Here is a 25,658-nt window from a genome sequence, read left to right as displayed (position 1 = left end):
GCGCTCTACTGAGTTTCTCTGAAAAAAGACTTATGTTTTTTATGTTCAGGGAGACCTGCTGGCAACAGGCTCCCTGCATCGTGGGACTGAGGGGACAGAAGCAGACCTACTTCTGTGAGTTCAAAGGTTCTGCTTCTTAGGCTACTGGACACCATTAGCTCCAGAGGGTCCGATCACTTGGTGCGCCTAGCTGCTCGTTCCCGGAGCCGCGCCGTCACCCCCCTTGCAGAGCCAGAAGAAAGAAGCCGGGTGAGGAAAAGAAGACTTCAGTGACTGCAGAAGACTTCAGTGTTGAGGTACCGCGCAGCCATGCTCCCACACACACAGTGGCACTAGCAGGGTGTAGGGCGCAGGGGGTGCGCCCTGGGCAGCATGAATACTGAAGTTTTGGCTGGCAAATAAGTATATTATAAGTGCCTAGGCACTAAATATAGACCCCCGCCAGTAAAATTCTGTAGATTTGAGCGGGACTGAAGCGCATCGGTGAGGGGGCGTGGCTTAGCCTTCACAGCTCTGACCAGCGCCATTTTCTCTTCACAGAAGCTGCAGAGACGCTGGCCCTGACCTCCACACTGCTGTACAAGTAACAGGGTGCAAAACGGGGGGGGGGGGGGTCACAGTAGATTTGGTGCTATTATCTTAATTATAAAAGCGCTAGCAGGTCTGAGGCATTGTATGTAAAGTCTCAGTACCGGGTTGGGCACTGGGTTGTGAGCTGGCAAACTCCCTCTGTGTCTTTCTAACAGGCTTTGCTGTGGGTCTGTCCCCTATAGCCCAGTGTGATTGTAGGTGTCGATACGTGTGTGTCGACATGTCTGAGGCTGAGTGCTCTTCCCAGGAGGAAGCCAGAGCAGGGACAGAAAAGGAGGTAGGAGTGACCCTGTTGGCACCGCCGACTGCTGAGTGGGTAAATATGTTGAGTGTTTTGAATGCAAATGTGGCTTGGTTGACTAAGATTAGATAAATCAGAGTCTAATGGGCCCTACACACTGGCCGATTTGTTTGAAAGATATGAACGATCTCGTTAATAAATGAACGAGAACTCATTCATATCTTTCAGTGTGGAGGCTCCAGCGATGAACGATGCACGGCCCCGCGCTCGTTCATCGCTGGCCCCCTGTCTGCTGTACATGCAGGCCAATATGGACGATCTCGTCCATATTTGCCTGCACTTCATTGAAGCCGCGTGACGGGGGGAGTGAAGAAACTTCTTCTTCTCCGTCCTATCTTCCAGGACCCGGATCTCCCTTCTGTGGTGGCTGCACAGTTCTCACCACCTGGAGGGACGCAGGTTCGGGATTCAGGATTGGATCCTGGTGACCACAGATGCAAGTCTCTGAGACTGGGGAGCAGTCACACAGGGGAGAAATTTTCAGGGAAAAGGGTCAAGCCAGGAAGCTTGTCTGCACATAAACATTCTGGAATTAAGGGCCATTTACAACGGCATTCTGCAAGCAGAACATCTTCGCGGTCTGCCCGTCTTGATTCAGTCAGACAACATAACAGTAGTGGCATGCATAAACCGCCAGACTTCCTCAGCAGACACAATCTCCATCCAGGAGAGTGGGGTCTTCATCGAGAGGTCTTTGCAGAAGTGACAAGTCGTTGGGGAATTCTCCAAATAGACATGATGGTGTCCCGCTGCAACAAGAAACTTCAGAGATATTATTCCAGGTCGAGAGACCCTCAAGCGGTAGCGGTGGACGCCCTAGTGACACCGTGTGTGTTTCCGTTGGTTTGTGTTCCCTCCACTTCTCTCATTCCAAAAGTGATAGAGGATAAGAAGAACAAGGATTCAGGCGATACTCATTGTTCCAGATTGGCCAAGGAGGGCCTGGTATCCAGATCTTAAAGAATTGCTCATAGAAGATCCCTGGCCTCTTCCTCTACGGGAGGACCCGTTACAGCAAGGACTGTGCGTGTATCAAGACTTACCGCGGCTGTATTTGACGGCATGGCAGTTGAACGCCAAATCCTAGCCCGAAAGGGTATTCCCAGTGAAGTCATTCCCACACTTATTCAGGCTAGAAAAGAAGTAACGGCAAAGCATTACCACCGTATTTGGAGGAAATAAGTGTCTTGGTGTGAATCCAAGAAGGCTCCTACGGAAGAGTTTCAGCTGGGGCGTTTGCTCCATTTTTTGCAAGCAGGTGTGGATGGCGGGCCTAAAGTTGGGCTCTATTAAAGTTAGTGATGAGCGGGTTCGGTTCCTCGGAATCCGAACCCCCCCCCCCCCCCCCCCCCCCCCGAACTTCACCCATTTTACACTGGTCCGAGGCATACTCGGATACACCAGTATTGCTCGGTTAACCCGGGCGCGCCCGAACGTCGTCATCCCGCTGTCGGATTCTCGCGAGTTTCAGATTCTATATAAGGAGCCGCGCGTCACCGCCATTTTTCACTCGTGCATTGGAAATGATTGTGAGGACGTGGCTGGCGTCCTCTCACTTTGTTTCAGAACTTTCAGGGGGCTGCAAATATCTTTATTCTGGGGACCAGCAGTATTATAGGAGGAGTACAGTGCAGTGTTTTGCTGACCAGTGACCACCAGTATTATACGTTCTCTGCCTGAAAAACGTTCCATATCTGTGCTCAGTGTGCTGCATATATCTGTGCTCACACTGCTTTATTGTGGCGACTGGGGACCAGCAGTATTATATAGGAGGAGTACAGTGCAGAGGTTTGCTGACCAGTGACCACGAGTATTATACGTTCTCTGCCTGAAAAACGCTCCATATCTGTGCTGCATTGTAGTATATAGTAGGAGTACAGTGCATAATTTTGCTGAACACCAGTATATAATATATAGGAGTACGGTACAGAAGGCCACTGCTCTACCTACCTCTGTGTCGTCAAGTATACTATCCATCCCTACCTGTGGTGCATTTCAGTTTTGCACAGTTTGCTGACCACCAGTATATAATATATAGCAGTACGGTACAGTAGGCCACTGCTCTACCTACCTCTGTGTCGTCAAGTATACTATCCATCCCTACCTGTGGTGCATTTCAGTTTTGCACAGTATATATAGTAGTAGGCCATTGCTATTGATACTGGCATATAATTCCACACGTTAAAAAATGGAGAACAAAAATGTGGAGGGTAAAATAGGGAAAGATCAAGATCCACTTCCACCTCGTGCTGAAGCTGCTGCCACTAGTCATGGCCGAGACGATGAAATGCCATCAACGTCGTCTGCCAAGGCCGATGCCCAATGTCATAGTAGAGAGCATGTAAAATGACCCAAAAATCAAAATTAAAAGCGTCTGAGGAGAAGCGTAAACTTGCCAATATGCCATTTACGACACGGAGTGGCAAGGAACGGCTGAGGCCCTGGCCTATGTTCATGGCTAGTGGTTCAGCTTCACATGAGGATGGAAGCACTCATCCTCTCGCTAGAAAAATGAAAAGACTCAAGCTAGCAAAAGCACAGCAAAGAACTGTGCGTTCTTCTAAATCACAAATCCCCAAGGAGAGTCCAATTGTGTCGGTTGCGATGCCTGACCTTCCCAACACTGGACGGGAAGAGGTGGCGCCTTCCACCATTTGCACGCCCCCTGCAAGTGCTGGAAGGAGCACCCGCAGTCCAGTTCCTGATAGTCAAATTGAAGATGTCACTGTTGAAGTACACCAGGATGAGGATATGGGTGTTGCTGGCGCTGAGGAGGAAATTGACGAGGAGGATTCTGATGGTGAGGTGGTTTGTTTAAGTCAGGCACACAGGGAGACACCTGTTGTCCGTGGGACGAATATGGCAATTGACATGCCTGGTCACATTACAAAAAAAAATCACCTCTTCGGTGTGGAATTATTTTAACACAGGGGTAAGGACGTTAACCACCTCGGAACATCCTCCCTTATACGTCACCTGCAGCGCATTCATCATAAGTCAGTGACAAGTTCAAAAACTTTGGATGACAGCGGAAGCAGTCCACTGACCACTAAATCCCTTCCTCTTGTAACCAAGCTCCTGCAAACCACACCACCAACTCACTCAGTGTCAATTTCCTCCTTGCACAGGAAAGCCAATAGTCCTGCAGGCCATGTCACTGTCAAGTCTGACGAGTCCTCTCCTGCCTGGGATTCCTCCGATGCATCCTTGAGTGTAACGCCTACTGCTGCTGGCGCTGCTGCTGTTGCTGCTGGGAGTCGATCGGCATCCCAGAGGGGAAGTCGGAAGACCACTTGTACTACTTCCAGTAAGCAATTGACTGTCCAACAGTCCTTTGCGAAGAAGATGAAATATCACAGCAGTCATCCTGCTGCAAAGCGGATAACTCAGGCCTTGGCAGCCTGGGCGGTGAGAAACGTGTTTCCGTTCTCCACCGTTAATTCACAGGCAACTACAGACTTGATTGAGGTACTGTGTCCCCGGTACCAAATACCATGTAGGTTCCATTTCTCTAGGCAGGCGATACCGAAAATGTACACAGACCTCAGAAAAAGAGTCACCAGTGTCCTAAAAAATGCAGTTGTACCCAATGTCCACTTAACCATGGACAAGTGGAGAAGGGCAGACTCAGGACTTTGACTGTGACAGCCCACTGGGTAGATGTATTGCCTCCCGCAGCAAGAACAGCAGCAGCGGCACCAGTAGCAGCATCTCGCAAACGCCAGCTCGTTCCTAGGCAGGCTACGCTTTGTATCACCGCTTTCCAAAAGAGGCACACAGCTGACGACCTTTTACGGAAACTGAGGAACATCGCAGAATGGCTTTACCCCAAATGGACTCTCCTGGGGATATGTGACATCGGACAACGCCAGCAATATTGTGCGTGCATTACATGTGGGCAAATTCCAGCACGTCCCATGTTTTGCACATACATTGAATTTGGTGGTGCAGAATTATTTAAAAAACGACAGGGGCATGCAAGAGATGCTATCGGTGGCCCGAAGAATTGCGGGCCACTTTTGGCATTCAGCCACCGCGTACCGAAGACTGGAGCACCAGCAAACAGTCCTGAACCTGCCCTGCCATCATCTGAAGCAAGAGGTGGTAACGAGGTGGAATTCAACCCTCTATATGCTTCAGAGGATGGAGGAGCAGCAAAAGGCCATTCAAGCCTATACATCTGCCTACGATATAGGCAAAGGAGGGGGGAATGCACCTGACTCAAGCGCAGTGGAGAATGATTTCAACGTTGTGCAAGGTTCTGCAACCCTTTGAACTTGCGACACGTGAAGTCAGTTCAGACACTGCCAGCCTGAGTCAGGTTATTCCCCTCATCAGGCTTTTGCAGAAGAAGCTGGAGACATTGAAGGAGGAGCTAAAACAGAGCGATTCCGCTAGGCATGTGGGACTTGTGGATGGAGCCCAGGATTCACGGGTGGTCAATCTGTTGAAATCAGGGCACTACATTTTGGCCACCGTGCTCGATCCTAGATTTAAAACCTACGTTGTATCTCTCTTTCCGGCAGACACAAGTCTGCTGGTGACCTGCTGGTGAGAAAATTGTCAAGTCAAGCGGAACGTGACCCGTCAACATCTCCTCCTTCACATTCTCCCGCAACTGGGGGTGCGAGGAAAAGGTTAGAATTCCGAGCCCACCCGCTGGCGGTGATGCAGGGCAGTCTGGAGCGAGTGCTGACATCTGGTCCGGACTGAAGGACCTGCCAACGATTACTGACATGTCGTCTACTGTCACTGCACATGATTCTCTCACCATTAAAAGAATGGTGGAGGATTATATGAGTGACCGCATCCAAGTAGGCACGTCAGACAGTCCGTACGTATACTGGCAGGAAAAAGAGGCAATTTGGAGGTTTTTGCAGAAACTGGCTTTATTTTACCTAAGTTGCCTACCCTCCAGTGTGTACTCCGAAAGAGTGTTTAGTGCAGCCGCTCACGTTGTCAGCAATCGGCGTACGAGGTTACTTCCAGAAAATGTGGAGAAGATGATGTTCATCAAAATGAATTCTAATCAATTCCTCCGTGGAGACATTCACCAGCAATTGCCTCCAGAAAGTACACAGGGACCTGAGATGGTGGATTCCAGTGGGGACGAATTAATAATCTGTGAGGAGGAGGATGTACACCGTGAAAGGGGTGAGGAATCGGACGATGAGGAGGAGGTGGACATCTCGCCTCTGTAGAGCCAGTTTGTGCAAGGAGAGATTGATTGCTTTTTTGGTGGGTCCCAAACCAACTAGTCATTTCAGTCACAGTTGTGTGGCAGATCCTGTCGCTGAAATGGGTTTGTTAAAGTGTGCATGTCCTGTTTATACAACATAAGGGTGGGAGGGCCCAAGGACAATTCCATCTTGCACCTCTTTTCTCTAACGTCCTAGTGGATGCTGGGGACTCCGTAAGGACCATGGGGAATAGACGGGCTCCGCAGGAGACTGGGCACTCTATAAGAAAGATTTGGTACTATCTGGTGTGCACTGGCTCCTCCCTCTATGCCCCTCCTCCAGACCTCAGTTAGATTTCTGTGCCCGGCCCGAGCTGGTTGCACACTAGGAGCTCTCCTGAGCTGCTAGAAAGAAAGTTTAAAATTAGGTTTTTTATTTTACAGTGAGACCTGCTGGCAACAGGCTCACTGCATCGTGGGACTAAGGGGAGAAGAAGCGAACCTACCTGCTTGCAGCTAGCTTGGGCTTCTTAGGCTACTGGACACCATTAGCTCCAGAGGGATCGACCGCAGGACTCGTCCTTGGTGTTCGTTCCCGGAGCCGCGCCGCCGTCCCCCTTACAGAGCCAGAAGCATGAAGATGGTCCGGAAAATCGGCGGCAGAAGACATCAGTCTTCACCAAGGTAGCGCACAGCACTGCAGCTGTGCGCCATTGCTCCTCATACACACTTCACACTCCGGTCACTGAGGGTGCAGGGCGCTGGGGGGGGGCGCCTTGAGCAGCAATAATATCACCTTGGCTGGCAAAAATAACCACAATATATAGTCCCAGAGGCTATATATGTGGTAATTACCCCTGCCAGAATTACAGAAAAAAGTGGGAGAAAGGCCGCCGAAAAAGGGGCGGAGCCTTCTCCCTCAGCACACTGGCGCCATTATTCCCTCACAGTTCCGCTGGAAGGAAGCTCCCTGACTCTCCCCTGCAGTCTACACTACGGAAAGGGTAAAAAAGAGAGGGGGGCACTAAATTTGGGCGCAGTTTAATATAATAAGCAGCTATAAAGGGTCATAATTCAGTTAGTCCCTGTATTATTATAGCGCTCTGGTGTGTGCTGGCATACTTTCTCTCTGTCTCCCCAAAGGGCTTTTGTGGGGTCCTGTCTCCTTGTAAGAGCATTCCCTGTGTGTGTGCGGTGTGTCGGTACGGCTGTGTCGACATGTTTGATGAGGAGACTTATGTGGAGGCGGAGCAGATGCCTATTAATGTGATGTCACCCCCTGCGGGGCAGACACCTGAGTGGATGGATTTATGGAAGGAATTACGTGCAAGTGTCGACTCCTTACATAAAAAATTTGACGACATGCCAAATGCGGGACAGCCGGCTTCTCAGCTCGTGCCTGCCCAGACGATTCAAAGGCCGTCAGGGGCCCTGAAACGACCACTACCTCAGATGGCAGACACAGATGTCGACACGGATACTGATGCAAGTGTCGACGACGATGAGTCAAATTTAATGTCCACTAGGGCCATTTGTGGCATGATTGAGGCAATGAAAGAGGTATTACACCTTACTGATATAAACCCGGGTACCTCAAAGAAGGGTATTATGTTTGGAGAGAAAAAACTACCTATAGTTTTTCCCCCATCTGAGGAATTGAATGAGGTGTGTGAAGAAGCGTGGGCTTTCCCCGATAAAAAATTGGTGATTTCAAAAAAATTACTAATAGCGTTCCCTTTCTCGCCAGAGGATAGGTCACGTTGGGAAACTCCCCCTAGGGTGGATAAAGCGCTCACACGTTTGTCTAAAAAGGTGGCACTACCGTCTCCGGATACGGCTGCCCTAAAGGAACCTGCTGATAGAAAGCAGGAGGCTATCCTAAAATCTATTTACACACACACTAGTGTTATACTGAGACCAGCTATTGCCTCAGCCTGGATGTGCAGTGCTGCTGCTGCTTGGTCAGATTCCCTGTCGGAAAATATTGACACCCTAGACAGACACTATATTGCTAACCATAGAGCATATAAAAGACTCGGTCTTATACATGAGAGATGCACAGAGGGAGATCTGCCGGCTGGCATCTAGAATAAGTGCTTTGTCCATCTCTGCTAGGAGAGGCTTATGGACTCGGCAGTGGACAGGAGATGCAGATTCTAAAAGGCACATGGAAGTTTTGCCTTATAAGGGTGAGGAGTTATTCGGGGACGGTCTCTCAGACCTTGTTTCCACAGCAACGGCTGGGAAGTCTGCATTTTTGCCCCATGTCCCCTCACAGCCTAAGAAAGCACCGTATTACCAGGTACAGTCCTTTCGACCCCAGAAAAACAGGCGCGGAAAAGGCGGGTCCTTTCTGTCTAGAGGCAGAGGAAGGGGGAAAAAGCTGCAACACACAGCCGGTTCCCAGGACCAAAAGTCCTCCCCCGCTTCTTCCAAATCAGCCGCATGACGGTGGGGCTCCACAGGCGGAGCCAGGTACGGTGGGGGGCCGCCTCAAAAATTTCAGCGATCAGTGGGCTCGCTCACGGGTGGATCCCTGGATACTTCAAGTAGTATCTCAGGGGTACAAGCTGGAATTCGAGGCGCCGCCCCCCCGCCGTTTCCTCAAATCAGCCTTACCGACGACTCCATCGGGCAGGGAGGCTGTGCTAGAGGCCATTCACAAGCTGTATTCCCAGCAGGTTATAGTCAAGGTACCCCTACTTCAACAAGGCCGGGGCTACTATTCCACTCTTTGTGGTGCCGAAACCAGACGGTTCGGTGAGACCCATTTTAAATTTGAAATCCTTGAACACTTACATAAAGAAATTCAAGTTCAAGATGGAATCGCTCAGGGCGGTTATTGCAAGCCTGGACGAGGGGGATTACATGGTATCCCTGGACATCAAGGATGCTTACCTGCATGTCCCTATTTACCTTCCTCACCAGGAGTACCTCAGATTTGTGGTACAGGATTGCCATTACCAATTCCAGACACTACCGTTTGGACTGTCCACGGCACCGAGGGTGTTTACCAAGGTAATGGCAGAAATGATGATACTCCTTCGAAAAAAGGGAGTTTTAATTATCCCATACTTGGACGATCTCCTTATAAAGGCGAGGTCCAGGGAGCAGTTACTGGTCGGAGTAGCACTATCTCAGGAGGTGCTACAACAGCATGGCTGGATTCTGAACATTCCAAAGTCACAGCTGGTTCCTTCCACTCGCTTACTGTTCCTGGGGATGATTTTGGACACAGAACTGAAAAAAGTGTTTCTCCCGCAGGAGAAAGCCAAGGAGTTGTCATCTCTAGTCAGAGACCTCCTGAAACCAAAACGGGTATCGGTGCATCGTTGCACACGAGTCCTGGGAAAAATGGTGGCTTCATACGAAGCAATTCCATTCGGCAGGTTCCATGCGAGGACCTTCCAGTGGGACCTCTTGGACAAGTGGTCGGGATCGCATCTTCGGATGCATCAAATGATAACCCTGTCTCCAAGGACCAGGGTGTCTCTACTGTGGTGGCTGCAGAGTGCTCATCTTCTAGAGAGCCGCAGATTCGGCATACAGGACTGGGTCCTGGTGACCACGGATGCCAGCCTTCGAGGCTGGGGAGCAGTCACACAGGGAAGAAACTTCCAAGGACTATGGTCAAGTCAGGAGACTTCCCTACATATAAATATTCTGGAACTAAGGGCCATTTACAATGCCCTAAGTCAGGCAAGACCCCTGCTTCAAAACCAGCCGGTACTGATCCAGTCAGACAACATCACGGCAGTCGCCCATGTGAACCGACAGGGCGGCACAAGAAGCAGGATGGCAATGGCAGAAGCCACAAGGATTCTCCGATGGGCGGAAAATCACGTACTAGCACTGTCGGCAGTGTTCATTCCGGGAGTGGACAACTGGGAAGCAGACTTCCTCAGCAGACACGACCTACACCCGGGAGAGTGGGGACTTCATCCAGAAGTCTTCCTACTGTTGGTAAACCGTTGGGAAAGGCCACAGGTGGACATGATGGCGTCCCGCCTCAACAAAAAGCTAAAGAGATATTGCGCCAGGTCAAGGGACCCTCAGGCGATAGCTGTGGACGCTCTAGTGACACCGTGGGTGTACCAGTCGGTTTATGTGTTCCCTCCTCTGCCTCTCATACCAAAGGTACTGAGAATAATAAGAAGGCGAGGAGTAAGAACGATACTTGTGGTTCCGGATTGGCCAAGAAAGGCTTGGTACCCGGAACTTCAGGAAATGATATCGGAGGACCCATGGCCTCTACCGCTCAGACAGGATCTGCTGCAGCAGGGGCCCTGTCTGTTCCAAGACTTACCGCGGCTGCGTTTGACGGCATGGCGGTTGAATTCCGGATCCTAAAGGAAAAGGGCATTCCGGAGGGTCATTCCTACGCTAATAAAAGCCAGGAAAGAAGTAACCGCGAACCGTTATCACCGTATTTGGCGAAGATATGTTGCGTGGTGTGAGGCTCAGAAGGCCCCAACAGAGGAATTTCAGCTGGGTCGCTTTCTACACTTCCTACAGTCGGGAGTGACTATGGGCCTGAAATTGGGTTCCATTAAAGTCCAGATTTCGGCCCTGTCGATTTTCTTCCAGAAAGAACTGGCTTCACTGCCTGAAGTTCAGACTTTTGTAAAGGGAGTGCTTCATATTCAGCCCCCTTTTGTGCCTCCCGTGGCACCTTGGGATCTCAATGTGGTGTTGAGTTTCCTAAAATCACATTGGTTTGAACCACTAAAAACTGTGGATCTGAAATATCTCACGTGGAAAGTGGTCATGTTATTGGCCTTTGCTTCGGCCAGGCGTGTGTCAGAATTGGCGGCTTTGTCTTGTAAAAGCCCTTATCTGATTTTTCATATGGATAGGGCAGAATTGAGGACTCGTCCCCAGTTTCTCCCTAAGGTGGTATCTGCTTTTCACTTGAACCAACCTATTGTGGTGCCTGCGGCTACTGGGGACTTGGAGGATTCCAAGTTACTGGATGTAGTCAGGGCCCTGAAACTTTGTTTCCAGGACGGCTGGAGTCAGAAAGACTGACTCGCTTTTTGTCCTGTACGCACCCAACAAGATAGGTGCTCCTGCTTCTAAGCAGTCTATTGCGCGCTGGATTTGTAGCACTATTCAGCTGGCGCATTCTGCGGTAGGCTTACCGCAGCCTAAATCTGTAAAAGCCCATTCCACACGGAAGGTGGGCTCATCTTGGGCGGCTGCCCGAGGGGTCTCGGCTTTACAACTTTGCCGAGCTGCTACTTGGTCAGGGGCAAACACGTTTGCAAAATTCTACAAATTTGATACCCTGGCTGAGGAGGACCTGGAGTTCTCTCATTCGGTGCTGCAGAGTCATCCGCACTCTCCCGCCCGTTTGGGAGCTTTGGTATAATCCCCATGGTCCTTACGGAGTCCCCAGCATCCACTAGGACGTTAGAGAAAATAAGATTTTACTCACCGGTAAATCTATTTCTCGTAGTCCGTAGTGGATGATGGGCGCCCATCCCAAGTGCGGAGTGTCTGCAATACTTGTATATAGTTATTGCCTAACTAAAGGGTTATTGTTGAGCCATCTGTTGAGAGGCTCAGTTATATTTCATACTGTTAACTGGGTATAGTATCACGAGTTATACGGTGTGATTGGTGTGGCTGGTATGAGTCTTACCCGGGATTCAAAATCCTTCCTTATTGTGTCAGCTCTTCCGGGCACAGTATCCTAACTGAGGTCTGGAGGAGGGGCATAGAGGGAGGAGCCAGTGCACACCAGATAGTACTAAATCTTTCTTATAGAGTGCCCAGTCTCCTGCGGAGCCCGTCTATTCCCCATGGTCCTTACGGAGTACCCAGCATCCACTACGGACTACGAGAAATAGATTTACCGGTGAGTAAAATCTTATTTTTTTCTTTCATTTTTCTCTGCATCATGTGCTGTTTGGGGACTATTTTTTTGAAGTGCCATCCTGTCTGACACTGCAGTGCCACTCCTAGATGGGCCAGGTGTTTGTGTCGGCCCATCTAGGAGTGGCACCAAAATAACAATGAATAACGATAGTTAAATGAACATATAATATGTATAGGGTGTATACGTCCCTTAGTTATTCTTGAATTCAAGCGTATATGAAGTTCTTTAAAATCCTCGTGTGCAAACGGATTTTCGCAGCAGGACCTCAATCATCGATATCATATGAAAAGAAAAATATGGAACATCTCGTGTAACACAGTTTAATTCCTTCACAATAAACTTAATAAAATAAGTAAAACAGATTCCAGATAAAAATCAATTTTCCATAAAACTACATGGAGCACATGCAGCATAAAGATGATCCCCAAGCTGTGTGTAAAAGTGCAAAATTACCGGATGTTTAGAGGATGATAAAATCCTCAAACGAACATGGTCTTAATACCAGGTAGCCTCCCGGGGAAAAGCGTCCTGGATTCTCCGGCAAATCTCCTTCCACAACCAGCAAAGAGACACCCCCAGCTGCGCCGACGCATTTCAGGCCTTGAATTAGCCTTGAAAAAGGGCCTAGAAAGGCCTGAAACGCGTCAGCGCAGCTGGGGGATTTTATCCACCTAGATGATATATTTAGGCATTTGAATAGTGCAAAAATGTAAGTAAATTTTGTTAAAATGGCATATTTGTAATTGGGGCTTTAGAAGATGAAATCGGAGTTATATGAAATGTAAGCATGCAAAAATTATTATAAAGCTTTTGCAATATAGGCTGCTGCTCATACATAGTATTCAGTAATTAGTGATTAGTAGCAGAGCATAAGCACTAGTATAGCTTCAGCTAGCAGTGACCTGTTGCTGGCTCTAGAGGATAAATCTCCATATGAGATTGTTGCACCCTGTAGTTACGATAACAGGCGTTTCTTTTCTAGGAAATGGACGATAAGGTGATCAGCCCAGAAAAGGCAGAAGAGGCCAAGTTAAAAGCAAGGTATCCCCATCTAGGTCCTAAACCAGGAGGATCAGACTTCTTGAGGAAACGACTTCAGAAAGGAGTAAGAAATATAATTTGCATATGTTTATGTTGCTATCTTGAATACACTATGCATTACACTTTTTTTGGTTTATTTTTCCTGCTGGGGGTTTATTCGTTTTTTTGTGTGTAAAGAACACTTTCGCATAATGTTTGACATACTGTACACTCATGCTGTAAAGCTTGTGTACACCTGAATGTCACCCTATGTATTTCAACATTTTATTCCAAAACCATGGGCATTTCAATGAAATTGGTTGCTCCCTTTCTGGAAGGATTTCCACTACACTTTAGTTCATGGCTGTGAGGATTCACATTCACATCCAGCAACAATTGCATTACTAAAGTTGAGTGATGAGGCTTGGCTATAATCAGCGTTCCAATTCATTCCAAGGTGTTGGATTCTTTTTGTGCTCTGTGCACTCTGCTGGCCAGGTGTGTCCTTACACACCAAACTTTGCAAACTTTTTTTTTTTTTTTCTAATAGACCTTTCTTGTACATAAGTATTGTGCTGAAGAGGGAAAGGGCCTTTCACAAACTGTTGCAACAAGTTGGACGCATATACTTCTTTAAGATGTTGGCTGCTGTAGGATTACATTATTGTGTCACTGGAACGAAGGGTAACTAGTCTAAAGCTGGCCATACACAAGAACGATATGATTTCAACCAGACAACTAGTTGGCTGGTAGGAATGATAATAGGACAGCGTGTGGGAGCAAACAATCACTCCTTTGCTCCCACACACTGAAAAAATGGCAGATAACTGTCCAACTAGTTGGAAAATCAGACCAGTTTGATTCCCTCCAAAACACCCCCACCCCTTCCCCAACTAATCGTTCTAATGTAGGGGAAAAGGAATGATAAGTAGGCAGACACAATCTGGCAGTGTCTGCCTACTTTACTCACTATCCTCCTGTCCCTTAAAATGACAGTAATGCCACAACTTCTCTACCTTTTTCAAACTTTACCTGTGAGGGTTCCGGAGAGGGTTCTTAGGGACGCCCAGTCCTCATTTGTGAAGTTTGTTTGGAACGATAAACCCCCACTGATCGCTTTTCCTGTACTTCGGCTCCCTCGTTCTGAGGGGGGTCGGGGATTCCCAGATGTTAAACTTTATTATCTGGCTAGCCATCTGAGTCAAATGGTGGCTTCTTTTGTGCCCCGAGGCTCTATTGCCTGGGTCGACCTAGCAGCCCTTTCATTGGGGCTTCGCTCACTGGCTTCGCTGTGGGGTCTGGGCAAACCGTATCAGCTCGCTCTAACAAACCCCTTTTTCCTCTCTAAAATTTCATCTTTCTATCTGGCATAAATCTCAGGAAATACAATTTGTCCTCCTCCCACTCCCCCCTCACCCCCCTCTGGGACAACCCTGCCTTCCCCGATGGGGTTTCATCCTCTCATTTCACATCTTGGTTTAGCGCTGGGGTTCATGTTGGTATATGATCTCTCTCTCCAAGACCACTGGATGTCGATAGATGATATCAAAATTAAGTTTTCCTCCCTATCCCCTCCTTTTTTTTTTTTTTTGAATACTTTCAGATCCGACTTTTTCTTCTCTCCTTCCTCAAGCTGATGTATTACGAAGCTTACCTCATTTGAATCCCTATGTATTAAAAAACCCATAGGTGGAGGGCTAATTTCGCTGATCTATACTATGTTGGTTGGAGTTTCCTCGGGATCGCAGACTCACCATGAGCGGGAGTGGGAAAGGGACCTGGGTCCCCCACCAGACGATGCCTGTTGGGAGGAGGTATGGGAGGGCATAGCTAAAAGTTCTATCTCTACCTGACTCAAGGAGACAGCCTATAAATTATATTATCGGTGGTACTGCACCCCGGACAAATTGTCTAGGATGTTCCCTTCTGCTACTCCTGTTTGTTGGCGGGGATGTGGTCAGCGGGGAATTCTTTTCCATATCTGGTGGACTTGTCCACATATAGCCCGGTTCTGGAATAAAGTACTCGATATGCTGAAATCCCTCTCTGGCTTAGGGCTTGCACTATTTTTATTGGCTCGACCGTTCCCAGATCTTGACCCTCTCCTAAATAACCTGTTTTCCCATATTTTTGTGGCTGCTAAATCTTTAATCGCTAAAAATTGGAAGGCCTCCGCTGCTCCTACTATCCCTGCCCTGAATAATTTATATTTGGTTCGTGGCTAATATGGAGAAGATCACTTATTATCTGCATGACTGTCCCCATAAATTTGAACTCGTCTGGAGCCCCTGGTTGCTCACAATGTCTCCCCCACATTGATGTGCGACATGTTCCTTTGTTCATGCCACCTGTATATACCTAGCCATACTGATCCTGGATCCTCCCTCCGGACACCATCCGGCTCTTCTCAATACTCGATAGTTATTGACCAATGCCTGACTCGTATACCTATATCTATATTGGTATGTTTATGCATTATATATTGTTATCTTTGGTATACTTTTCTCCTTATGGCCTAGATCGGCCCTGTCTTTTTTTTTTTTTTTTTTTTTTTTTTTTTTTTTTTTGCTTCGGTGCTTGTCCTTTTCTACCTTCCCCCTGCTCCCCCCCTTTCTCTCTTCCCCTTGCTCTTCCTTGTTTCTTTATCCCTCGCAATGGGTCCCCTCTTGCGGGACTTTTGTTTATCTGTAAACTTTTTTTTTTTTTTTTTTTTTTTACTCCATGTAGACTGGTTTTCACCTTTTTATTGTACAATTGAATCTGTTTTGTATACTTTCTTTGTCTCTCCTGGTATAAATAAAGAGCTTAAAAAATATATATATCCTCCTGTCCATCACCAGCACAGTCACACCAACCAGCCGGTCCCCGGATGTCATCTGCTATCACCTACATGGTCACACTGTGGCAGGGAGAGGGGCATCATGACCAGCATAGTCACATCCGCCTTCCTGCTCCCAGATGTCACTCGCACAGTCACTTAACACCTGGAAGAGGAGCACCATCACCCGCACAGTCTTACTTGCCGGCTCCTTGATTTCACCTACAATCACCCGCACAGTTGCACCTGCCGGCCAGCTCCCGGATGTCACCCACCATCACAGCTTGCAGGTGTCACCTGCTGGCCAACTCCCAGGAGTCACCCACCAATGCTAGAGCACACATCCTGGCAGCCACCTAGATGGCATCCATTATCACCACTAGCTTTTTTTTTTTTTTAGTCTCTGTAAGCCTACTGGCGCCAATGTCCTTGTACCCACTCTCATGAGGGTCAAATTCTACAAATAATGGAGGCTACCAGTGGAAATGCCATGCATAGATGGATTGTGGCAGCAGCAGGATAATGGGACTGGGTGAAAGCCAGAGCGGTCCAGACTCTGGAACACCGGATCGGCTCCCTGCAGCGACTTGCGCTGTTGTGGAGCACTCTGTGCGTGTCCTTGTGTATGATGCACCACAGATGGTGCAGGGAGCTATATAGCCCGCTACTGACCCACAGCTGCTGCACTTGGGCAGAGAGAATGAGAGCAGCACGGCCAAAGCAGCTGAGACTTTGGAATTCCTGAACTGCTCCCTACAGCAACTTTTGCCGCTTTGGACCTCTTTATGTCCGTTTTTGTGTATGTAACAGCTGACGCACGGCAAACTGTGCAGGAAGATGCGCAGAGCGCTGCACAGTGGCCAAGGTAGCTGGTTCGGCCCGGTGTCCGTATGGGGTCTGTTTTTATCTAATCCTGGCCTATATTGATGGTGCTCCAGCACTCGGATGGTTCCTATTCCCACTCCTGTTTGTGCCAGTGTGCTTCCCATGTCTGCCACAAGAAGGCACCCGATGAAAAGCAGTTGATTCCCCCCAATGGTGTTTCTCGATAACCTGACGACGTGATCCAAAAAGGTCAGTTTCTGCTCCCATATACAGTGGTCTCCCCAGGATCAATTTAACAGGTGTTCCACACAACCTTTTTTACATACTGCCCACCACTATACTGCTCTACGGGCCTGATGGCTGCGCTTATGTTACTGTAACAGAGATACTGCATATCAATAACAGTTCAAGCTGCGACTTGCTCGGGGCGGTACACCAGTCTTGGGAAAGAATATTCCCAACAGTTTGACATGTTTTCTCACGGTTATAAATGAATTCTGTACTTGAAGCGCCATGCACTGTATCTTGAGACCTCCTTTCATTAACCAAGGGCCTAATTCGGATTTGTATGTAAACCCGATATTGGGGGACTGTGCGGAATGAGTCCTGTGTGATCGCTCAGTCATGCTGCAGTGTGGGGGGCAGTGACTAGGACCGTTCTATAAAATGGGATCAATATTTAGAATCCATATCAGAAGAAAAAAAAATTATAAAACAAAGTGATGTCCTAAAGGTTGCTGTACACACTATGAAAGGTTTTTGCAAATTCTCAAACCCGCTTCTGCAGATATGGGGCTGTCATGATGTGAGTTTGTGCATGTTACTTCTGATGTCATCAGTCCACAAAGCATCTGCAGTGTTTATCCATATTCTTGTTTTGAGGTGTGAGTTGTATTTGCATAGAAATATGGCAGTGTGCAGTCAGCAGCATAACTTTCTGGAAAAACAAGGCGCTGTTTTGTTATAAATAATGACTGTGTCCTATATATTGTACCAGGCCTCTAGAATTTTCTCTGGTATATAAGGCCAGAAGTTATGACCCAGCAATTTAGAATAATTTGTGAGCAAAGTGAAAGATTATATGGAGTACGGTAATGCATGATGTAAATTAAGATAACACTATCCATATAGACAGATCTGTAATTACCACAGGTATAATACATCATTAAATGTGGGCACAGGTAATAATTACATTTTCCATGTTGCCACCTCTCCCAGTGCATTGTCTGTTCCCAGTGATTACAGCTCACATATACTGTGACTGGCTGTGCTGGTACAATGTCCAGAGCAGCGCTAAGGAGAAGCCCTGCTTATTAGGTTTCTGAAGCATTTATCTGGATTGTAGCAACACAGCAGATTATAATGCGGTGTATGTGAGCTGCAAATGCCAGGAAACGGGTTCCCAGCTTATACACAGCAGAGCTTCTTACAGACAGCTGAAGGGAGCATCCTCTGGTCAGGACAGACCTATTGAGTTATGAAGTAGATTCTGATTGAGTAAGTTCTGGAGTCGTCTCTAGGTGGCGTTGGGCGCTAGCATTACAATAAATTATTTACATTTACTATTTTGAAGTTGTTCAATATGAAATGACTAAGTAACACTACTTTTTGTGTTTTTGTAGCAAAAATATTTTGACTCTGGGGATTACAACATGGCTAAAGCAAAGATCAAGAACAAGCAACTTCCAACTGCTACTCCAGACAAGACGGAAGTCACAGGAGATCATATTCCCACTCCACAGGACCTTCCGCAGAGGAAACCCTCCCTTGTGGCCAGCAAGCTAGCTGGTTGATGAGCTGGCTGTCTGCATGAAACCACCTCATTCCCATCTCTTCCTTTTTTAACCTTCTGTTCTTCTCTGCTCCTCCCTGTACACTAATAGTCAGTCTGATGGCTCCGCAGGCAATAGTAATGCCAAGCTGCTGTCTTGAGTGTAGATTGAAATTCTGTAGTATCAGATTAGTCGTTAAAACCAATGCACTGATAAACAGACATGTTTTGGTATGGCAATGTAAAGTCATTTACTTGAAAAACAAAAAAGACAAATGTACATAATGCCTATTTCCTATTGGTAGGACAGGACAAAACAATGGACACTTCGGTGGGTTTTACCATTTTAATGTCTGCTTTTCCTTTCTTCACCTGATTTCTCTTCATACTGTAGTAAGTTTTGTATTTAAGATTTTTTTTGTTTGTTTCTTTTGATCTTTTCATTTGAAGGTTAAGACCACGGATTATGTTTTGAGAGGAAGTAAAGCAAATCTGTCAAATCAAACTGGGTTCTAAAAGGTTTTTCTCCACTCTGCCCTTTTTAACTTGAATAGCCTTAAATGTTTCTCAGCTTTAACAATAGGATTTGACTTGGGCAATATTTGCCCACACTGCTGTGACCTTTCATGAACCTAGTACACAATGGAAGTGACCCCAGGTGAAACTGGTATTATATATTTTTTTTTTCTAGTCCGTATTATAGAACCTTCTGTTGAAGACTTGGATGAAGTGCGCATGTGCATAGACTGTTGAATTCACTTTTGTGCCATTTTGTAAATACAATGGTTTTGCACAACCTTTTTGCAAACGTGTACTAATTTTTACAGTTTACAACATCTATATGTAAATCTGTAGCACATTTAGCTCCTTTCAATTCCCAGCAGCGTTTGTTTACCCCCCAGATTCTTTTAATCATCCTAAATTCATGTCTTCAAAGTGAATTTATGCGTGACGTGGTTTTTTCTTTTTTTTTCACTTTTAGTAAAGATGAAAACCTTCCATGAAATGCTTATTAAGCAAGTCAGAACTGCACTAATGCCTGTCCATGCTGCTGTAGGTTCATTTTTAAAGATGGTGAAGCAGATATCCTCTCCCCACATCTGGCTGACGTAGAGATGCCACAGATTGTTGGTCTGCATGCCAGCATAGCAAGACTTGCATGCGTTTGTCCATGACTCCATTCACTGTGGACCTGCATGCCACTGTTGTGATCAGCATGCATCCATCTGTGGCAGAAAAAGGGTATTTTGGAAGACTACAGCACTTGTTGGGTCATTGGGGGCAACGTTTATAATTGCAGGTATTGCTAGACTACATCTTTCCGATGGTCAGGCTTCTTTTGGAGGTGTTGCTTAGTAACGGTTTGAATACCCAGTGTTGCCAATCCCATGCTAGGCATAGGTGCCCCAATGATATACAGACTGCCTCACGTAAACAGTTTTACAGGGTTGTGACTGGCATAAAAATCCTCGATGTGAATTCACATTTGAGACACAGATGATATTTAAGTAAAACAAAAACAGTAATTTATAAAGCAAAAATCTATGGTTTGTAACTCTGCTAAACCTTTCAGGTGTATAATATTACTGTGCTTATTGGTGTCCTGCAGTCGTTAACTGGTATCGACATTTAAAAGTAGATTAATGTTGCATAAGACCTCCAATAATGCTGGATATACTGAACATTTATGACTATTGTTAATAAAGATTGCAACTGCACTTCTAACGTCTAAATTGTGAATTGTTTGCTAAAACTGATTTGTTTAGGGTATAATATATTTTCTGTTTGTATATACAGCGCTTCACTTTTACCACATTTCGTTATGTTACATCTTATTACATTCAGATGCCCAAAGTGCTGACTTAGTGCACATTTGTTCTCACACCTCAAATAGGCTAATGTAGCCTTGATTGGCAGCGGCCATGACAGCAGTAGGCAAAATTTTGAAACCAAGAAATATGCCTAGTGTTGTCATGTCTATTTGGATGATACAAGGCAGTCATTGTCTGCGTTAAGTGGACAACCCCTTCACATATGTTAAAAATGAACTATGGGGGGAATTCAATTAATTGTGTGGCTTATCAAGGGCTCCCGAGTATCCACTGGGCTTACCGTGGGATATAATGGAGTAGTTCTGGACCTTTCCCAGAAGCTAAAAGCCCACGTTTACCTCCTTTGCTAATTCATCCAACCCCACCTCTGTGATATTTACAGCTAAACTGCTCTACTTCAACAGTATCCTGAAGAAAGCCATAGAGGAACTTTTTGCAGTAAGTTGGTATATTAATGTGAATTCCATGATCTGTAGATTTATATACTTTTATTTGTTCTAGTTCATTATGCTATGGGGATGAATTTACCAGAAAACTTGTGCAGGGAAAATTGTGTACAAAACGCACTGGTTATGGCTTCATATTATGGAGCTCGCTCAACAGTGTGTACTTTATTTTTAAACTACTTTTTGCAAACTGCATTTAGAAGTCTTGGCTGTAAAAAAATGTTTATTTGCTCTGTTGTGGATACAACACTCTTAGGTGACAAAACGCTCTTTCCACCACCTGTAATTTGTACCTGCTGCTTTGTGTATTTGACAAAGCTGTCGTAAATTTTTAATTATATCTGGCTTCTCTTTTGTTCCAAAGAGTTCTCATACTTGGCAACAATACATACCGAATGTGGCTGCCAAAAAATGGCAGGGCCATTTCTAGGAGGTGTTTTTCTGGCCCATAGCCAACTTTAAATAAATGAAACCTTAAGCAGTATTTCTGTGTGGTATACATGTCACTAATTCTGAGGGGACATTAAAAACAAACAAATGTAGCTCAATTTGTGTTTGGTTCAGGGGAATATGCACACTACACATAGTTTGTTCAACGCATGTATACAGCTATAACACATCTAAGTGTATGAGACCTGTTGCTTTTCATATTTACACTGATCCAGTAGAATGCCACGAAGTTGTTAAATGTTGAGCAATTGCAGGCATACGATTAATGGGTGAGGTAGGGATGTACTGAGGCGATGAGAGCATTAATACAGAATGCTACTGATAAAACTAAACTGCAAGCAGATCCTTTTTCCAGGGAAGTTTTTACAACAAAAGTATAACTAATGTCCTAATATTTGCAACTACTGAAGATAAGTAGTTTGATCCCTTAATGTTACATTTTGGTTGAAACGTCTAGAATAGAATCAGCTGGTTTATGGGTGGAACCAATATTCAAGAAAGAGAAGCACTCAAGGCAAGAAAAAATGTAATGAGTATGGAGAGGGCCCTGCTTTTGAGCGAGTGACTGCCTAATGGTGGATTTTGGGATACCAGGGTTTCTGTGCCCGGTAAGGGAAGTGGAGCGAATCGGGTAGCGGAGTAGGCTTTATAAACTAGATGAGCTTTCAGGAAACTGGTGGATAGGAAATAAAAGGCATTGTGGGTACTATGTGGTAGACAAGAGTGATACAATGGGTGTAAGGGTATTTATGGTAGTTAAGGGCATTGTAAATTGGTTCTCTGGAGAATTTGGGAACCTGTGCATTTATCTTCAAAGTGGAGCGGCAAGAGAAGAGGACTCTAACAGCAGCATTTAGTATGGATTGAAGTGGTGACGGATCGATGGAGGCAATGGCAAACATGGTTGCAGTGTGTGAAGGGTAGAGAATGCAGGATTTTTAGAGACAAGTCACTCTGTTGCCTGCCTTGGGAAATTGAGTGAATTGTGGTGTTAGGTTTTAAGTAGCCGTGGTACAGTCATATATGGGTGTTATAGACACTTGAGAGAAAAAAAGGTAAGGATAGATTTCAAGGGAGGTGAGTGGTGTAGAATTGATACTGTAGGTCAAATTAGTGGATTATTGAATGGAGAGTAGGGAGCTAAGAACATAGATTTCTGGAAACCCCAATGGCTAGTGGGTCAACAGAAAGGAATATGGAAAAAAGTACAGAGTAGGTAGATAAGTAGTAAGTCAAATCGGGTGACACAAAGTTGAGTGGAAAGTTAGGAAGATTAATACACAATTGATCCTTTAGACCATGTGAGTAAATCATTGCTCACCTTTACAAGGTTACTCTCTGAAATAAGTTTGATGTGGAATACAGGTTATACAAGGGCAAGGAGGCAATGCGAGTACAGAAAGTGGTATCCACTAGGAAGGGGGTAAGGGTTAAAAATTGAGTGGGGGTACAGAAAATTGGGTATTTAAGAAGTTTGCTTGGAAAAGAGCATATTGTAGGATAAAATCATGCATTTATATAGAAGGAAACCAACACTGGAGCAAGATATCCTCAAGTGTCTTGCAGCAGTACTGGTTGAGGTTTGGAGATGGTGCATGGGAAGGCTGTCATCGCAATGGGTTGATAAGTGGTACACAGGCAGACCTGGTCTGAGACTGGGTGTTATGTGGTTTTGAGTGGGGGTCTCAGAACACCAAGTGTAATAGGTATGTCAGCATCTAATAAATATGATTGGAATATAAGACTGGGTGGCAGAAGACTACCATATCAAGTTGGATTGACAAAGGAGATTGGCGTAGAGCAGGCATGCCAAACTCAAAATCCCAACTGGGCCGAATACTCAAGTTCTAAAGGTGTGTACACATGGTGAGATAAATCTGTAAGATTTTGACTATATAGTCAAAAACTTAAGGAAAGTTAGTGCAGATCTTAAGGTGTTATGGTGTTCATGCACTTGTGCGATTGCATTCGATGTGATATCGGGCCTGATTTCCCTTGAAGCTCACCTTGAGATAAATCGCATCGAAAGTGCTTTTTTGTGTGCATTTTATGCGCATACAGTCATGATTTATCGCATGCCCCTTACGACCAGAAATCGGGTGGCATCGGATGATCGAATGCGAGCATATTGCATGCTGACCAAAGCACACCAGATTTATCTGTAATGTCTTTAAAAATTTAAATAGAGGGCTGGGCTATCTGTGGGATATATAAACAGGCAGCCATTTTAACTCTGTGCACTTCTGTTTGCTTTGTGACTAGAGAAGTGTGGTTTGTACCTGCTGCTCGTTCCACGTTGTAATGCAAGCAGAACAAAGCAGTGCACGGTAGCTAGCAAAGTGTTTCTATACTGCTGTGTATGTGTAGAGATGGATTCTGCTCGCTATCAGGCTCTCATGTGCTACTCTGCTGAAGATGAGGGGAGACGGGGAGAGGGCCCAGCAAAGGTGGAGAGAGAGATCTTGCTGGACCAAGGAGTGGCTGCTTAAGCGGCCTACTCGTTCCTACATGCCCCTCCTGGATGAGATCAGGGACAACAACCCGGATGACTACCGCAACTTCTTGAGCATGGATAAGGACACCTTCCAGGAGTTGCTGCATCTGGTTATCCCCCTCATACAGAAGCGGTATACCAAATGGTGGGTGCCTATCCCTGCTGAGGCTACCCTGCGGTTCCTTGCTACTGGACAGTCGTTTGAGGAGCTGAAGTTTGGGACCCGTATCTCTGCGCAGGTTTTGGGACACATCATACCTGACACCTACAAGGCTATTATCAAGGTGCTTCACTACATGTACTGCAAGGTAAGAAAATAACACCACACATTGCTTGTCGTGTAACAAAATGTTTTTTCTCTAACGTCCTAGTGGATGTTGGGACTCCGTCAGGACCATGGGGAATAGCGGGCTCCGCAGGAGACAGGGCACATCTAAAAAAGCTTTTAGGTCACATGGTGCGTACTGGCTCCTCCCCCTATGACCCTCCTCCAAGCCTCAGTTAGGTTTTTGTGCCCGTCCGAGAGGGTGCAATCTAGGTGGCTCTCCTAAAGAGCTGTTTAGAAAAGTTTTTTTTTAGGTTTCAATCTCAGTGATTCCTGCTGGCAACAGGATCACTGCATCGAGGGACTTAGGGGAGAGATTTCCAACTCACCTGCGTGCAGGATGGATTGGAGTCTTAGGCTACTGGACACTTAGCTCCAGAGGGAGTCGGAACACAGGTCAGCCTGGGGTTCGTCCCGGAGCCGCGCCGCCGATCCCCCTTACAGACGCTGAAGAGACGGCAGAACGGAGGTCCGGAAAGCAGGCGGCAGAAGACTCCTCAGTCTTCTTGAAGGTAGCGCACAGCACGGCAGCTGTGCGCCATTGTTGTCACACGGCTCACTGACTCAGTCACGGAGGGTGCAGGGCGCTGCTGGGGGCGCCCTGGGCAGCAATATAATTACCTTTAGTGGCAAAATAAATACATCACATATAGCCATTAAGGCTATATGTATGTATTTTAACCCAGGCCAGTTTCTTAAAAACCGGGGAAAAGCCCGCCGAAAAAGGGGCGGAGCTTATTCTCCTCAGCACTCGGCGCCATTTTCCTGCTCAGCTCCGCTGGTGAGGAAGGCTCCCAGGTCTCTCCCCTGCACTGCACTACAGAAACAGGGTAACAAAGAGAAGGGGGGCATAAATTGGCGATATTTATATATTAAGAGCGCATATATAGTAAACAACACCTTCTAGGGTTGTTTATATACATTTATAGCGCTTTTGGTGTGTGCTGGCAAACTCTCCCTCTGTCTCCCCAAAGGGCTAGGGGGTCCTGTCTTCGATTAGAGCATTCCCTGTGTGGCTGCTGTGTGTCGGTACGTGTGTGTCGACATGTATGAGGACGATGTTGGTGTGGAGGCAGAGCAATTGCCGATGATGGTAATGTCACCCCCTAGGGAGTCGACACCGGAATGGATGGCTTTAGTTATGGAATTACGTGATAATGTCAGCACATTACAAAAGTCAGTTGACGAAATAAGACGCCCGGCAAACCAGTTAGTACCGGTTCAGGCGTCTCAGACACCGTCAGGGGCTGTAAAACGTCCTTTACCTCAGTCAGTCGACACGGGTACCGACACAGATGAATCTAGTGTCGACGGTGAAGAAACAAACGTATTTTCCAATAGGGCCACACGTTATATGATCACGGCAATGAAGGAGGCTTTGCAGATCTCTGATACTGCTGGTACCTCAAAAAGGGGTATTATGTGGGGGGTGAAAAAACTACCTGTATTTTTTCCAGAATCAGAGGAATTGAATGACGTGTGTGATGAAGCGTGGGTTAACCCCGATAGAAAACTGCTAATTTCCAAGAAGTTATTGGCATTATACCCTTTCCCACCAGAGGTTAGGGCGCGCTGGGAAACACCCCCTAGGGTGGATAAGGCGCTCACACGTTTATCAAAGCAAGTGGCGTTGCCGTCTCCTGATACGGCCGCCCTCAAGGATCCAGCAGATAGGAGGCTGGAAACTACACTGAAGAGTATATACACACATACTGGTGTTATACT

The 25,658-nt window shown here is 46.4% G+C and overlaps 1 protein-coding gene across 1 annotated transcript in view; it reads left to right on the top strand.

Annotated features, from left to right (window-relative positions):
• Positions 1 to 20,111, top strand: part of ARPP19 (cAMP regulated phosphoprotein 19) — a 37,653-nt gene extending 17,542 nt beyond the window's left edge. Inside the window, exons 2-3 of the mRNA XM_063926105.1 lie at positions 12,935 to 13,057; positions 18,238 to 20,111. Coding sequence (XP_063782175.1) covers positions 12,935 to 13,057; positions 18,238 to 18,408 — 294 coding nt within the window. The 3' untranslated portion in view covers positions 18,409 to 20,111. The remainder of the gene's footprint in view (positions 1 to 12,934; positions 13,058 to 18,237) is intronic.
• The last annotated feature ends 5,547 nt before the right edge of the window (positions 20,112 to 25,658 follow it).

Source organism: Pseudophryne corroboree, chromosome 6 (genome assembly GCF_028390025.1).
Source record: "Pseudophryne corroboree isolate aPseCor3 chromosome 6, aPseCor3.hap2, whole genome shotgun sequence".
Lineage (NCBI taxonomy): Eukaryota > Metazoa > Chordata > Amphibia > Anura > Myobatrachidae > Pseudophryne > Pseudophryne corroboree.
This window is presented reverse-complemented; position numbering and strand designations above follow the sequence as displayed.